Genomic DNA, 14,008 nt, shown 5'->3' with positions numbered 1-14,008 from the left:
TTTTGATGATATCCAACAATTGTGTTAAGTATGGTTCAAAATCGGTCCATGTTTTGATATACCTCGCATATGAACCGAACATGTGCCTTGACTTCTTGAGCCTTTGAGGGCTTCTTGAGTCTCTTAGAGGTCGCAATTCTCATCCGATTTGACTGAAATTTTGCACATAGTGTTTTGGTATTACTTCCAATAACTGTGTTTAGTATGGTTCAAATCGGTTCATAATCTGGTGTAGCTGTTATATAAACCGATCTTAGATCTTGACTTCTTGAGCCAATAGAGGGCGCAATTCTCATCCGATTTGGCTGAAATTTTGGATGAATTGTTTTGTTATAACTTCCAATAGCTGTGCTAAGTATGGCGCAAATCGGTACTTAACCTGATACAGCTGCCATATAAACCGATCTGGGATCTTGACTTCTTGAGCCTCTAAAGGGCGCAATTGTCATCCGATTTGGCTGAAATTTTGTACAACGGCTTCTCTCATGACCTTTAATGGTCTAATATGGTCTAAATCGATCAATAGCTTGATACAGCTCCCATATAAACCGATCTCCCGTTTTTGCTTCTTGAGCCCCTACAAGGCGCAATTCTTATCCGAATGAACTGAAATATTACACAAAGACTTCAACAATGTTCAGCATTCATTTATGGTCCGAATCGGACTTCAACTTGATATTGCTCCAATAGCATAACAGTTCTTATTGAATATTCTTTGTTTGCCTAAAAAGAAATACCGCGCATGGAATTCGACAAATGCGATCCATGGTGGAGGTATATAAGATTCGGCCCGGCCAAACTAAGCAAGCTCTTACTTGTTTTATATATATTTTTTTTTTTCGAAACAGCTTAACGGCATAAACACCCAAGGTGAAAATATTGCCGATAATGGTGGCATTAAGGAATCCTACATTGCCTACAAGAAGTGGAAGGATCAAAATGGAGAAGAACAAAAATTGCCTGGACTAAATTATTCACCAGAGCAAATGTTTTGGATATCAGCTGCCCAGACCTGGTGTGCTGTCTACAGAACTGGTAAGTCAAAATGGGGAATTTGGTAGACATATCAAATGAGAAATTGTTGAATAACAAAAGTTATTTTGGGGATTAGGATACTGTGACTCGAATTCTAACTTCGGTTTTTATATCTCTCTCCCTCTCACTCTCATAGAAACTCTTAAAATGCGTATTACCACAGGAGTCCATTCACCCAACGAATTCCGTGTCTTGGGTTCGATGAGCAACATGAAGGACTTTTCACGAGATTTCCAATGCCCCGAGGGATCTCCAATGAATCCGCTTAAGAAATGTGAAGTGTGGTAATCTGAAGACCATAGCTTCCACTCTCATCACCCAAAAACATACACAGAAATGTCAAAGAGGTTTCTAACATATTTTTTGTAATGTTGTCGCCTTTGTTTTTTCTCTCTCCCTACCTAATCACTACTTTCAGTCTCTATTTTGCTAATATTATTTGAAGTAGTTTTAAGTGCAAGCTTGTTTTTAGTTTAATAACTTCATGGTCCCCCTATGTTATTTTTTTATGTTTTTTATCCCATATATCATTTTTTTTTTTGGTTTTTTTTTATTTAAAAATATTTTGTGCAATATTTTTACATATTATTTTGTAGAATGCACAATGAGTGTCGTATATGCATGTACAATGTAATTTTTAATCAAAATATTAAGTAAAACTTTTATATGTTAATTAACATTTCCCCCACCCCTTTTTCGATGAATGCCAAACAAACAAAAAAAAAAAACAAAAACTTTGAACAAATATTCTTAATTTTGTAAAGATCAATGTGAATTTTTGTTTATCAGATTTTTATTTTTTATTTATATTTTATTTGAACTTTTTTAAATCGATATATTTAGCAAATCATTTTAGTAGCAATCCGAACAAAGTTTAAGCAAAATGTAATAATAAATCGAAAAACTGTATTAAATAAATGTGAAATTATTAAGGAAAAGTTTGTTATTTATTATGAAAACTCAACGAGGATTTGAGTAAGTTTCATAAACTACACATTGAGCAGTCGGTAAACTGGGTTGTTGGTATATGTGGTTGCCTTCATTCCATGTCACAATTTCATGTAAAGTAGAGTTTGTCTACAAGATATCATCAAAGAATCGTGCACGACCATTAAAATTCCTTGAAGACTTACTGTGGACACAAAACCAAAATCGTTGACGATATTTTCACACAAATGTCGCAAAACTCCAGCATGACATTCCAAGCGACAATGTGAACGATCATGTCCTTGACGACAATATCGCTAACAGTTTCGTCCACCTTCTCGTCAGTGATACAGTTGAAAATGCAGTTTATACAGTCCTTGACAATATCGCTAACAGTTTCACCCATCTTGTCGTCAGTGATACAGTTGAAGATGCAGTCTTTTACAGTTTCGTCGACGACACTACAAAAGACAGAGTCTTTTAGATTTTCATCAATGACACAGTTGGAGTCAAAGTCATATACATTTTCGTTAAAGACTCAGTAGAAGACAGAGCCTTCCACGTTTTCGTTGGTGACAACATTAACGACTGTTTCTGGCATTTCGTCTAGGACGACTACCTAAGGTACTTTTTCCGCCTATAATCATTGATTAATTACAAAGAAATACGTATTTTAAAATGATGGCTTTTTATTTTTATTTTATATTAGCTGACCCGGCCTCGCTCCGCTGCGCCTTCTTTTACTTTATATGGAATAAATGTTTTCTTGGAATATTTATTTTCGACAATTAAAGATCTTTTAGTGAAATACCATGGTACGAAAATAGTATTGGGTTGCCCAAAAAGTAATTGCGGTTTTTCATATAGTCGGCGTTGACAAATTTTTTCACAGCTTGTGACTCTGTAATTGCATTCTTTCTTCTGTCAGTTATCAGCTGTTACTTTTAGCTTGCTTTAGAAAAAAAGTGTAAAAAAGTATATTTGATTAAAGTTCATTCTAAGTTTTATTAAAAATGCATTTACTTTCTTTTAAAAAATCCGCAATTACTTTTTGGGCAACCCAATATATCGCTTGACTAACAGTTTAACAATATAAGTGCCTTTATCTAAATCCCATATGATCTTTATTGGTCTACGAATTTAAATTTTTATGTAAGGTGTACTAAATTCTTAAAATACTTCATTTCAGCCCGATATTCTCATGATGTCTGATTTAGTGGTGTTTTTGGGGGAGAGGTGGTCCCCCAGATACTTGGCCCTGAAAAACTATCAGCATCATGCTCCTCTCTCAAATACCATTTATTTAAACCCCATAATGCCATTAGCTTAAGAAAAGTTTACAGGATGAGGCGTCCCCCAAACACATGGCCCCAAAATAGGTTATCAAATTCGTTTTCTAATCTCAAATACCTTTTGAGCCACATATTGGCGCGGTCGAAAATTTTTTCCCTTTGGGGGTCTTTTGGGAAAGGGGTGATGCCCTAAATACATGGTCTTACATTTGGATATTAAATTAGTATTTTATTCCCAAATTTGAGTCCCATATTGCGACGGTCACTAAAAAATTGCTGTTTGTGGGGTATTTTGGGAAAGGAGTAGACCCTCAGAAAATTGGTCCCGAAAATGGGCATCAATTCTTGCCCTACCCCCCCAATACCTTTCATTTAAGCTCCACATATATCCATATATCATTTATTTGAACCCCATATTGGCATTGACCTCAAAATTGGATAAAAAAATTCGTTTTCTAATCTCATTTAAACTCCTTATTGCAAAAGTCAGCAAATATGTCCGGTTTGGGGTATTGGCCCTAAAAACTATGAATATTTAGTTCCACTCTCTTGAAGACCTAAATTGTCTTGGTGAACAAATACGTCCCACTTGAGGGTTGTTATGGTGGTGGGACGTCCGCTAGACAGTTGGCCCCTAATGTTGATATCAGATACGTGGTCTACTCTCACATACCTTTAATTTGAGCCCTATATTTCCATAGTCGGCAAACATGTCCGGCATGAGGGGTGTTTTGGGGGATGGGCGGCCAGTCAGTGAGTCCTAGTGAGGTCTTGAAAATATATATTGAATTCGTGCTCCACTTTAAAAACCCTCTTATTTGAGCCTCAAATTGCAATAATCAGCAAATACATACTATTTGGGTGGTGTTGTGGGGGTGGGGTGGTGATATCGAATTCGTGCTTTACTCCCAAAGACCTTTCATTTGAGCCCCATATTGCTATGGTCGAAAATTTGTCACCTTTGGGGGATGTTTTTGGTGAGAGGCGGCCCCCCAAACACTTGGTCCCATATTTTGATATCAGATTCGTATTCTACATTCAAATACCTTTTTTTATTTAAGCCCCATATTCCCATGGTCAGTAAATAAGTCCTGTTTGGGGGGTGTTTTGGGAAAGGGGTGGACCCCCAGAAACGTGGTCCCACATTTGGATATCAGATTCGTATTCTACTCGCAAATACCTTTCATTTGAGTCCCATATTGCCATGGTCGGTAAATATGTCCGATTTAGGGGTGTTTTGGGGCTTGAGGTGGTCCCCCTAGCACTTGGTCCGACAATTGGATATCAGATACGTTTTCTTATCCTAAATAGCTTCCATTTGAGTCCCATATTGTGGTGATTGTTCTAAACATATGTTTGGTGGGTTTTAGGGTGGGGCAGCCCCCCTAGGTACCCCATCCGAAATTTGGATACAAATTTTTTTATTTTTAGGATACTTTATGAGAGCACACAAAATTTCGCTTAAATCGCACCACCCATCTTCGAGATCTGGCGTTTCTGAAAATTAGGGTAAGGGGAAGGGTCCGCCCCCCTTCAGATATCAAAAAATTTAGTATCCTATTTACACCACGGGGTCATTATGCACCATCTGTGAAAATTTCAAGAAAATCGGTTCAACCGTTTCTGAGTCTATAAGGAACACACTAACATACAAACAAACACATATTGATTTTTATATATAAGAAGAAGAAAGATAGCTGTCATATAGACCGATATGCCGATTAGGGGTCTGAAGCTCATTAAAGCTTTTTTTATTACCCGATTTGTTATTTGAAACAGTGAGATGTTTAAAGGCTCCCGACATCCGACCCACATATGAGTCAGATCAGACTATTCAGATATAACTGTCATATAGACCGATCTTCCAATATAGGGTCGTAATCCCATAAAAAGTAGATTTATTGCCTGAAAATATTACTTATATGTGAGTTCTCGGGACCTGAATAAAATATGATCGAGACCAGCCCCTACTACAGATATAGTAGTGGAGTTATAATAAAATAGGATGATTAGTATATGCTTGTTTAATTTGGTTCAGATCGGTCAACAATTAAGTATAGGTGCCATATACAACGATCTCTCGAGTTAAAATCTTGGCCCTATAAAAAAGTCCATTTATTATCCGATTTCGTTAAAATTTAATGCAGTAACTTATGTTAGGCTTTTCGACATCCGTGTCCTATATGGTTCAGATCTGTTTATATTTGGATAAGGCTGCTAAAAAGACCAATATTTTGTTGTCGTTCGGATCCTTACCCCTTAGAAGTATTTTTACATCGTCTGCTTAACAGACGGGTTTAAATCCCTCCTCATTCAGCATCCGTTATAGGTCATTTATGGTGGTCACCCATAGGAGTGGCGATAGAATGCCCCCCTGTGGCGTGCCTTGTGCCATTTTCTTCCTTATATTTATACCATGGGGCACACAATTTATCCACCTGTTCCTTAGCATGTGGTTTATTCAGTCTCTAAGGACCGGGTCCACCGGGTACAGGTCTAAGGATTGGATCAATGTTTCGGTCCGCACATTGTTAAAAGCCCCCTCGATGTCAATGCATACCGCCAAGGTGTACGTTTGGGCATCGAAGGATTCTTCTATTTTATGCACAACCATGTGCAGGGCAGTTTCCACCGACCTTCCCCTGACATAGGCATGCTGTTTGTATTTGAGCAGTTCGCTGAATGTCCTACTCTTTATGATGGTGTCCACAATACGTTCCATGGTTTTGAGTAGAAAGGACGTAAGGCTTATGGGTCTGTAGGCCTTTGGTGTCGCATAACTTGCCTTGCCGGGCTTGGGTATAAACACCCCCCTTGCCTCCTGCCAGGCATTCGAAGTTCAATCATTCACTTGCCTCTTTTGGTTATTTTTTAGGGATATATAAAAACGCACATACCAACAACTCACATTATTTTTAACTACTTTCAACTACTTTTATTTTATCTTTTTTTTGTTACTATTTAACCATTATTATTATAATTATATTTTTTTTGGAAAAAAAAGAGACCCACAATAATTTCACTAACATTTCTGAAAATTTAAACTACAACAAAAGAAAAACAAACATTTCGTTGCTATATAATTATTGTCACTTGTCCTTCATGTCTGCCTCATCGGCATCCTCGTCTTTGGCATTTTCCTCCTGCTCCTCTTCAAGACCATAATTGACCATGTTCATTGCCACAGCATAGTCCCAATCACGCAGAAAGGGAAATCTATGGACCACAACCCATTTGTTTGTATCCATCTCATAGTGGGCTATAAAATCGCCACATGTCGAATACAGTTGATTGTCTACGGTGAAGATTTCATAAAATTCACGCTCTTCACCAAAATCCAGGACCTCCCATCTATTGGCTCGCATGTCATAACGTTCCATGCACATGCCCAGGCCCTCACAGCAATAGATGTAGTCCCCCAGTACAGCGCTTGAGCAATAGCCCTTGACATCATTCATGGGGGCTAGAAAATGCCAAGAATTCTCTCGGGGATCATAACGTTCCAGGCAATTGTAGCTGCGTATCTCCTCCTCGCCACCCATGACATACATGCACTCACCATGCACCACTGCACCCATGGAGCTGCGATGCACTAACATGGGTTTGCAGAAATCCGATTTATTGGTGGCCAAATTGAGATATTCCACCGAATTGGTAATGCCATTTGAAGAATTGCCACCTATGGCATATAAACAGTCGTTGACTATCAGCGAACGATGATGGGAACGTTTCACCTGCAAAGGGGCCAAATCATGCCATTGATCGCGATAGATGTTGTAATAATAGCAATTATTGGTACTCCTGCCTATACTGCCGCCCTGAATGTAGAGAATATTTTTATAGGCCGCCAGGCTTATGGCAAATGCTGGCCTGGGTGGAGGCTTTAAAGTCAACATTGTCCCCGTTTTCAGATCATAGCGGCAAGTCTCTGGATTTCTGCCCATTTTGTCCACCAGAAAGATACGCCATTCCGAGCTGCCCTCATAGTGTTGCACCTCACTGAGCCATTGTGAGCAATCGTTTTGTTTTTGTAGGGTGGTCAGTGAACGTGTCATATCCGCCGAAACGCACATGGGATGTATGAAACGCAGGAGTTGTGATAGATATGGTAGACGATCTTCGGGTTGATATTCGGCCCAACGCACTATGCCCTGTAGAATGGTGTCGTCGGAGTGCATGAATAGTTCATTATTGCTGAGTATGGGAACCAACTGAAAAAATAAGGGAAAGAAATCAAATCTTTAAAAAAATGTCCACCTAGTTATGAAGCTAAAGCTCTATAAACAAAACAAGTAAAAGCGTGCTAAGTTCGGCCGGGCCGAATCTAGGGAACCCACCACCATGGATTCTGCTAAAAATTTTTACAAAATAAGTTTAGTTGAAGGGCATAATTTTATGCTACATACCAAACTTCTGTTAAACGAAAATTCAAGCTTCTATGAACCAAAAAAGACGATCAAGAGACCGGTTTACATGGGAGCTTTATCACGTTATAGACCGTTTTAGACCAATCTTGGCACAGTTGATGAAAGTCATAAAAAACACTGCATGGTAAATTTCAGCCAAATCGGACAAAAATTGGGACTTGTTGTTAGCTAGGGCACAACAAGTCAAATCGGGAGATCGGTTTATACGGGAGCTATATCAGGTTATACAACGATTCAGACCGTACTTGGGACAGTGGTTGGAAGTCATATCAGAACACCAAATGCAAAATTTCAACCAAATCGGACAAAAATTTGAGTTTTTAAGGGGTCAAGAAGTCTAATCGGGAGATCGGCTTGTATTGGAGCTATATCGCTTTATATGGCAGTTATATCTGGTTATAGACCGATTTCGACTGTACTTGACACAGTTGTTTGAAGTCATAACAGAACACTATATGCAAAATTTCAGACAAATCGGACAAAAATTTCAGCTTCCAGGAGCTCAAGAAGTCAAATCGGGGGATCGGTTTATATGGAAGCTTTATCTGGTTATAGACCGATTCAGACCGTACTTGGCACAGTGGTTGGAATCATATCAGAACACCAAATGCAAAATTTCAGCCAAATCGGACAAAAATTGCGGCTTCTAGGGGCTCAAGAAGTCAAATCGGGAGATCGGTTTATATGGAAGCTATATCTGGTTATAGACCGATTTCGACTGTACTTGATACAGTTGTTGGAAGTCATAACAAAACACCACATGCAAAATTTCAGCCAAATCGGACAAAAATTGCGGCTTCTAGGGGCTCAAGAAGTCAAATCGGGAGATCGGTTTATATAGGAGCTGTATCAGGTTATAGACCGATTAAAACCGTACTTGACACAGTTGTTGAAGGACATAACAGAATACTATGTGCAAAATTTCAGCCAAATCGAATGAAAATTGTGGTTTCCAGGGGCTCAAGAAGTCAAATCGGGAGATCGGTTTATATGGGATCTATACCAGGTTATAGACCGATTTCAACCATGCATAACACAGTTGTTAGAAGTAATAAGAAAACACTTCATGCAAAATTTCAGCCAAATCGGATAAAAATTGCGCCCTCTAGTGGCTCAAGAAGTCAAGACCCCAGATCGGTTTATATGACAGCTATATTAAAACATGAACCGATATGGCCCATTTAAAATCCCAACCGACCTAGACTAAAAAGAAGTATTTGTGCAAAATTTCAAGAGCCTAGCTTTACTCCTTCGAAAGTTAACGAGCTTTCGTCAGAAGGGCGGACACGGCCAGATCGAATTAAAATGTCGTGACGATCAAGAATATATATATACTTTGTGGGGTCTCAGAGGAATATTTCGAGGTGTTACAAACGCAATGGGGAAATTAGTATACCCCCCCTCCTATGGTGGATGGTGTAAAAATTAATTTGTGTTTGTTTGCTAAAACGGCTAAACCCATTTTTCTAAATTTCACAGATTGTGGGGAGTCGTCCGGAAGGAGGAATAGGCTATATAATTTTTTGATATCTCAAGGGGGTCGTACCCTCCCCCTTACCCCAAAAGTACCACACAAAAATAAAAGTGGACCGATCAGGGCAATATGGGACTCAAATGAAAGGTATTTGAGAGTAGAATACAAATTTGATATCAAAATTCGGGTTCAAGTACCTAGGGGGTTGCTTCGACCCCAAAACTCCTTCAAATAGGACGATAATGACAATATGGGACTCGAATGAAAGGTATTCGGGAGTAGATTATAGATTTGATTTAAAAAAAAAAATCATATAGTCATTTATAGACAACTAACACATAATGATCAATGTTATAGGCGTTAAGCCACTCCGAGTAGTAGTACTAACATTTAAGTAAGCGCCATCTACTGGCTGTTTTCAAATGGATTTAATTAATCCAATTGAAAACACCACAACTCGGAGATGGGTAGGGTCGACGTAAGGGAAATTTTGTTGGCACGTTTACATTAACCTTAGGCGCTCCGGTAGCCGAGTTGGTAGCGTGCTTGGATTACCAGTGCAGGGATCGTGGGTTCGATTCTCGCCAGAAGCCTTGGTCTGTCGCTACTGTGGTATCGCAATGGACTTAAAATTGTCTAAGTGAGTCTGTAAAAGATTGCCACCCTTACCTAAACTAACCTACGAAATTGACTACCACTTTTGAGACCAAGTCTCTGGGGATCCACCAACTCCTTAAACAGGACTTTTACTTATAGGGTTTAAATAAGAGGTAATTGAGAGTAAAAAAATACACAGGAAAATTGGAATATATTTTCAACTGAAATTAGGCTGAAATTTCAAAATTAAGAGTACTTTTCTGCAACATAGCATTATCGGGCTCAGCAAAGCGGGCCGGGCTCAGCTATCTATTATATAAAAATTAAATTGTTGCTCTTTGATTGTTTATTTTTTTTTTTGTCTGTTTCGTATAGACTCAAAAACGGCTGAACCAATTTGCATGAAATTTTCACAGATGGTAGAGTTTGAGCCCCGGGTGAAAAAGGGTAGGGTACTAAATTTTTTGATATCTGAAGGGGGCGCACTCCCCCATACCCCCAGTTTCAAAAACGCCAAATCTCGGAGATGGGTGTACCGATCTCGGAGATGGGTGCCCCGATTTAAGAGAAATTTTGCATGCCATCTTATGGTTCCCCCAAAAAAACACGAAATTGGTATAACATTTTGGAATCAACTAATCTGGGGGAACGCCCCATCTCAAAACTCACCCGAACGAGTGTGTTTACCGATTGGGACAATATGGATATCAAATGAAAGGTATTTAAGAGTAGAGCACGAACTTGGTATAAAAATGTCACCCTTAGTGGCGGGGGACCCCCCACCCCCAAAAACACCATCCAACAGGACACTTTTACCGCTTTGGGCAATATGGGTATCAAATGAGAGTTATTTAAGAGTAGAGTAAGAAATTGGCATGAAAATGTCATCTTAAGTGTCGGGGGGTTCCCCACCCCCAAAAACACCACCCAACAGAACACTTTTACCGCTTTGGGTAATATGGGTATCAAATGAAAGGTACTTAAAAGTAGAGTACATATGTGACATAAAAATGTATTCCTTGGTGACTGAGGGGCCTCCCCTCCACCCACCCTAAAACCCCCCAGCTTGACATATTTGCTGATTGGGACAATATGGATATCAAATGATAGGTATTTACAAGAAGAGTAAAAATCTGATATAAAAATGTATTCCTTGGTATCTTACTCCCCCTCCACTCCCCCCAAAAACCCCTCAACAGGACATATTTATCGATGGGGACAATATGGGTATCAAATGAAAGATGTTTGGAAGTTGGGACCACATTTGTAATAAGAATTTGGTTCAAGGTGTCTACGGAGCCGCTCCAACACCAAAACGGGCATGAATGTCCAACGTCACGAATTGGGTAGAAAATGAAAGGTCTTTGGGAGTTGGCTACAAATCTGATATACACATTTCGGACCGAGTTTGAGACCGGCCCACCCAACTAAAACGCTTCAAAAAGTCGTGTAATTCGATCGGCATAATATGGGAACTAAACGAAAGGTCTATGGCAGTTGAATTCGAATTCAAATGATAGTATAAGGAGGCAAGTATCTGGGTCACGTCTTGACGTTCAGCCAGATATGAAGATAAATAAAGCTTTTATTGGCTTCAGACCGCTTATCGGCAGATCGGTATATATGGCAGCTATATCTAAATATAATTCGATCTGAACCATATTTAGGTCGGGTGTCAGGAGGCTAAAAATAACTCTTCAGACCACTTTTATGGGCTTCAGACCATTTATCGGCAGATCGGTCTATATGGCAGCTATATTGGGAAACTTAAAATAACACACTGTTGCAAACTTCAGCGAAATCGGGTGATAAATAAAGCTTTTATGGTCTTCCGAGACTTTATCAGAAAGTCGGTCTATATAGCAGCTATATCCAAATATGGTTCGATTTGGCCCGTTCAAGAAAGTTAACCAGCGTGCATCAAAAAGACGTATCTGTGCCAAATTTCAGCTCAATATTGCAATTTTTGAAGGCTCTAAAGTGATTACAACAGACGGACGGACAGACACACGGACATCGTAAATCGTCTTAGAATTTTACGACGACCCGAAATATATATACCCCTTATCCTACGGCGGTGGGTATAATAATAAATAAAGACCGATCAGGATAGAACTGGCAATAAAAGGTCTTTGGTAGGAGAGAACACTTTTTACCCTCAAATTGGGATAGATACAGGAAGACCTACTGATCTCCGAAAATATGGTATCCCAAGTGGAAGCATTGAAATATGATTGTTAATGTCAAAGACCAATGTCTTTTTAGTTATGGAGCTAAAGCTCTTTAAACAAAAAAACTTCGTCATCGATGGCAAGTATGATATACATTGATCCATTTTACTTTTTGGGGAAGTGCCTTACCTCCTCATAGGACATCTCGTAGAACTCCTCACATTGCACCACATCTTGAAAATGCGTTATTATAAAATCCTTAGACATTTCCAGCAATATCTGATTGTTCTGCTTCTCGGCAAAGTGCTTGAAACCCAAACAGTTTTCTGGATCCAACAATTCCCCCATATGCTCTCCACACATATCCGATAAGTGGTCCAGTTGCAGAAATGAAGCTGTCTGCATTAATTGTTGCACATAGTCATCGTTGATGTCCACCAGGCCAGTGTAGATGAATTCCACAACCAATTGCAGACATAGAGTATCGATTTCGGGTAAATAAATTTCAGCCTGTTCACTCTCGGGAAAGTGGCCGCTAAACATGGCCATAAAATAAGGACTGGCAGCAGCCAAAATATTGCGATGAGCCGAAATGCGGGTGCCATCATTGCCCAGTAGCACTACATCGGTAAACTGAAAATGAAGGAAATTGAAAACTTCTCCACACACACACACACAGTAACGGATAGGTGGGTGTTGCTTTTGTCTTATTCGTCTGCCACCACCGCCACTGCACATGCAGCATATATGTACATACCTGCTCCCTTTTTCTAAACTCATTCAATTGTTGAAGCAAGTGGCCACTGGTACCCCGTATGAAAGAGCGCGGTTTCATTTGTTCCTGTTTGGTTAAATCCACACTGTTGTTGGTTTTCTTCGTTATGGTCTCGGAATTATCCATTTTTGTAATTTTTTGGCAAACATTTATTTGTTTGTTGATAAAACTCCTCTTCCTGTCAAATGGCCTTTTGCAATTGAATTACTTTTCAATTCTGTCATTATAACAGTTAGCCAAATGTTTTGGTATACAATGACAGTTGGGCATCATGCGCACTGATTAACTTACCGTTATTTTGACAGTAGCTGTATATGGGTGTATCCATGAGAGAGCTGGCAAAATATAGATGGCACTATCGATAATTAATTATATCGATTGATATTTTTCCTATCGATGCTATCGGCAAAGTTTAATTTATTATGAATGTGTCTTATTACATATATTGGGTTGCCCAAAAAGTAATTGCGGATTTTTTAAAAAAAAGTAAATGCATTTTTAATAAAACTTAGAATGAACTTTAATCAAATATACACTTACACTTTTTTTCTAAAGCAAGCTAAAAGTAACAGCTGATAACTGCCAGAAGAAAGAATGCAATTACAGAGTCACAAGCTGTGAAAAAATTTGTCAACGCCGACTATATGAAAAATCCGCAATTACTTTTTGGGCAACCCAATATTTGCACCTCCAGGGCGACATGGGATAACTATGAGCACCATACAGGCTGGAACTTTGAGCTCCTACTTGTGAAGTGTCCATCATTATCAAGGGAAGCTTAGCTGAAGGCTACCGGGCGTCCATAGGTTGCGGATAGTGGAAAGCTTCGTTTTTATGCGGAGTAGCTGCAAATCCGGCAGCGGGCATTCAGCGATTCCGAGGCGTCATGAGGCGTCAGGTGGCACTGGCTCTTAATTAAATACTGAGTGCCAACGATACTCGAGATGAAAAGTCGAGCTATTGGCGCCATCAAATAACATCAGCGTCTGTTCCAAGGTTAGGGACGCCTAAAGGCGAGCGTCAGATCTTGGAGCAAGCGGCTCGCCACAACGAGGGATACATGTGCGATCCCACAAAACCCAATTGGTTGGGGTGCTGGGGCAGTAACACGCTCCCGGAAAACTGTAAGGGTCACTATGAGAAACAAAAGAATAGTAACAAGTAAAAAGGCGTTAAATTCGGCCGGGCCGAATTTTGGATACCCACCACCTCGCGTATATATAGGTAAACCACCTTTCATCAAAATCCAGTGAAAATTACATACCTTATGTCCCATAGCAGTTATATCAAAATATGATCCGATTTGTACC

At 39.4% G+C, this 14,008-nt stretch overlaps 2 protein-coding genes across 6 annotated transcripts in view; one reads left to right on the top strand and one right to left on the bottom strand.

Annotated features, from left to right (window-relative positions):
• Nucleotides 1-1,775, top strand: part of LOC106085849 (neprilysin-2) — a 141,541-nt gene extending 139,766 nt beyond the window's left edge. For all 5 annotated transcript variants that reach the window (XM_059362312.1, XM_059362315.1, XM_059362310.1 and 2 more), the window contains 2 exons: nucleotides 849-1,035; nucleotides 1,172-1,775. In XM_059362312.1, the coding sequence (XP_059218295.1) occupies nucleotides 849-1,035; nucleotides 1,172-1,323 (339 nt within the window). In that variant the 3' untranslated portion in view covers nucleotides 1,324-1,775. The remainder of the gene's footprint in view (nucleotides 1-848; nucleotides 1,036-1,171) is intronic.
• Nucleotides 1,776-6,200: 4,425 nt separating this feature from the next.
• On the bottom strand, nucleotides 6,201-12,914 carry LOC106085843 (kelch-like protein diablo). Its single transcript, XM_013250280.2, has 3 exons — nucleotides 12,681-12,914; nucleotides 12,113-12,556; nucleotides 6,201-7,465 (listed from the first exon to the last, which is right to left on the bottom strand). Exons 1-3 carry the CDS (start codon nucleotides 12,822-12,824, stop codon nucleotides 6,344-6,346), a joined length of 1,710 nt encoding a protein of 569 aa, XP_013105734.1. The 5' UTR covers nucleotides 12,825-12,914; the 3' UTR covers nucleotides 6,201-6,343.
• Nucleotides 12,915-14,008: the final 1,094 nt, after the last annotated feature.

This window comes from Stomoxys calcitrans, chromosome 2 (genome assembly GCF_963082655.1).
Source record: "Stomoxys calcitrans chromosome 2, idStoCalc2.1, whole genome shotgun sequence".
Classification (NCBI taxonomy): domain Eukaryota; kingdom Metazoa; phylum Arthropoda; class Insecta; order Diptera; family Muscidae; genus Stomoxys; species Stomoxys calcitrans.
The sequence above is the reverse complement of the archived record's forward strand: the minus strand, read 5'-3'. Positions and strand labels throughout refer to the sequence as shown.

What these genes read in the sequence shown, in the direction of transcription:
- LOC106085843 (XM_013250280.2), bottom strand. Translation starts at nt 12,824, where the DNA reads ATGGATAATTCCGAGACCATAACGAAGAAAACCAACAACAGTGTGGAT. An exon ending in AGTTTAGAAAAAGGGAGCAG is followed by an intron (nt 12,557 to 12,680) that starts GTATGTACATAT and finishes CTTCATTTTCAG; the next exon opens with TTTACCGATGTAGTGCTACT. An exon ending in ACGAGATGTCCTATGAGGAG is followed by an intron (nt 7,466 to 12,112) that starts GTAAGGCACTTC and finishes TTATTTTTTCAG; the next exon opens with TTGGTTCCCATACTCAGCAA.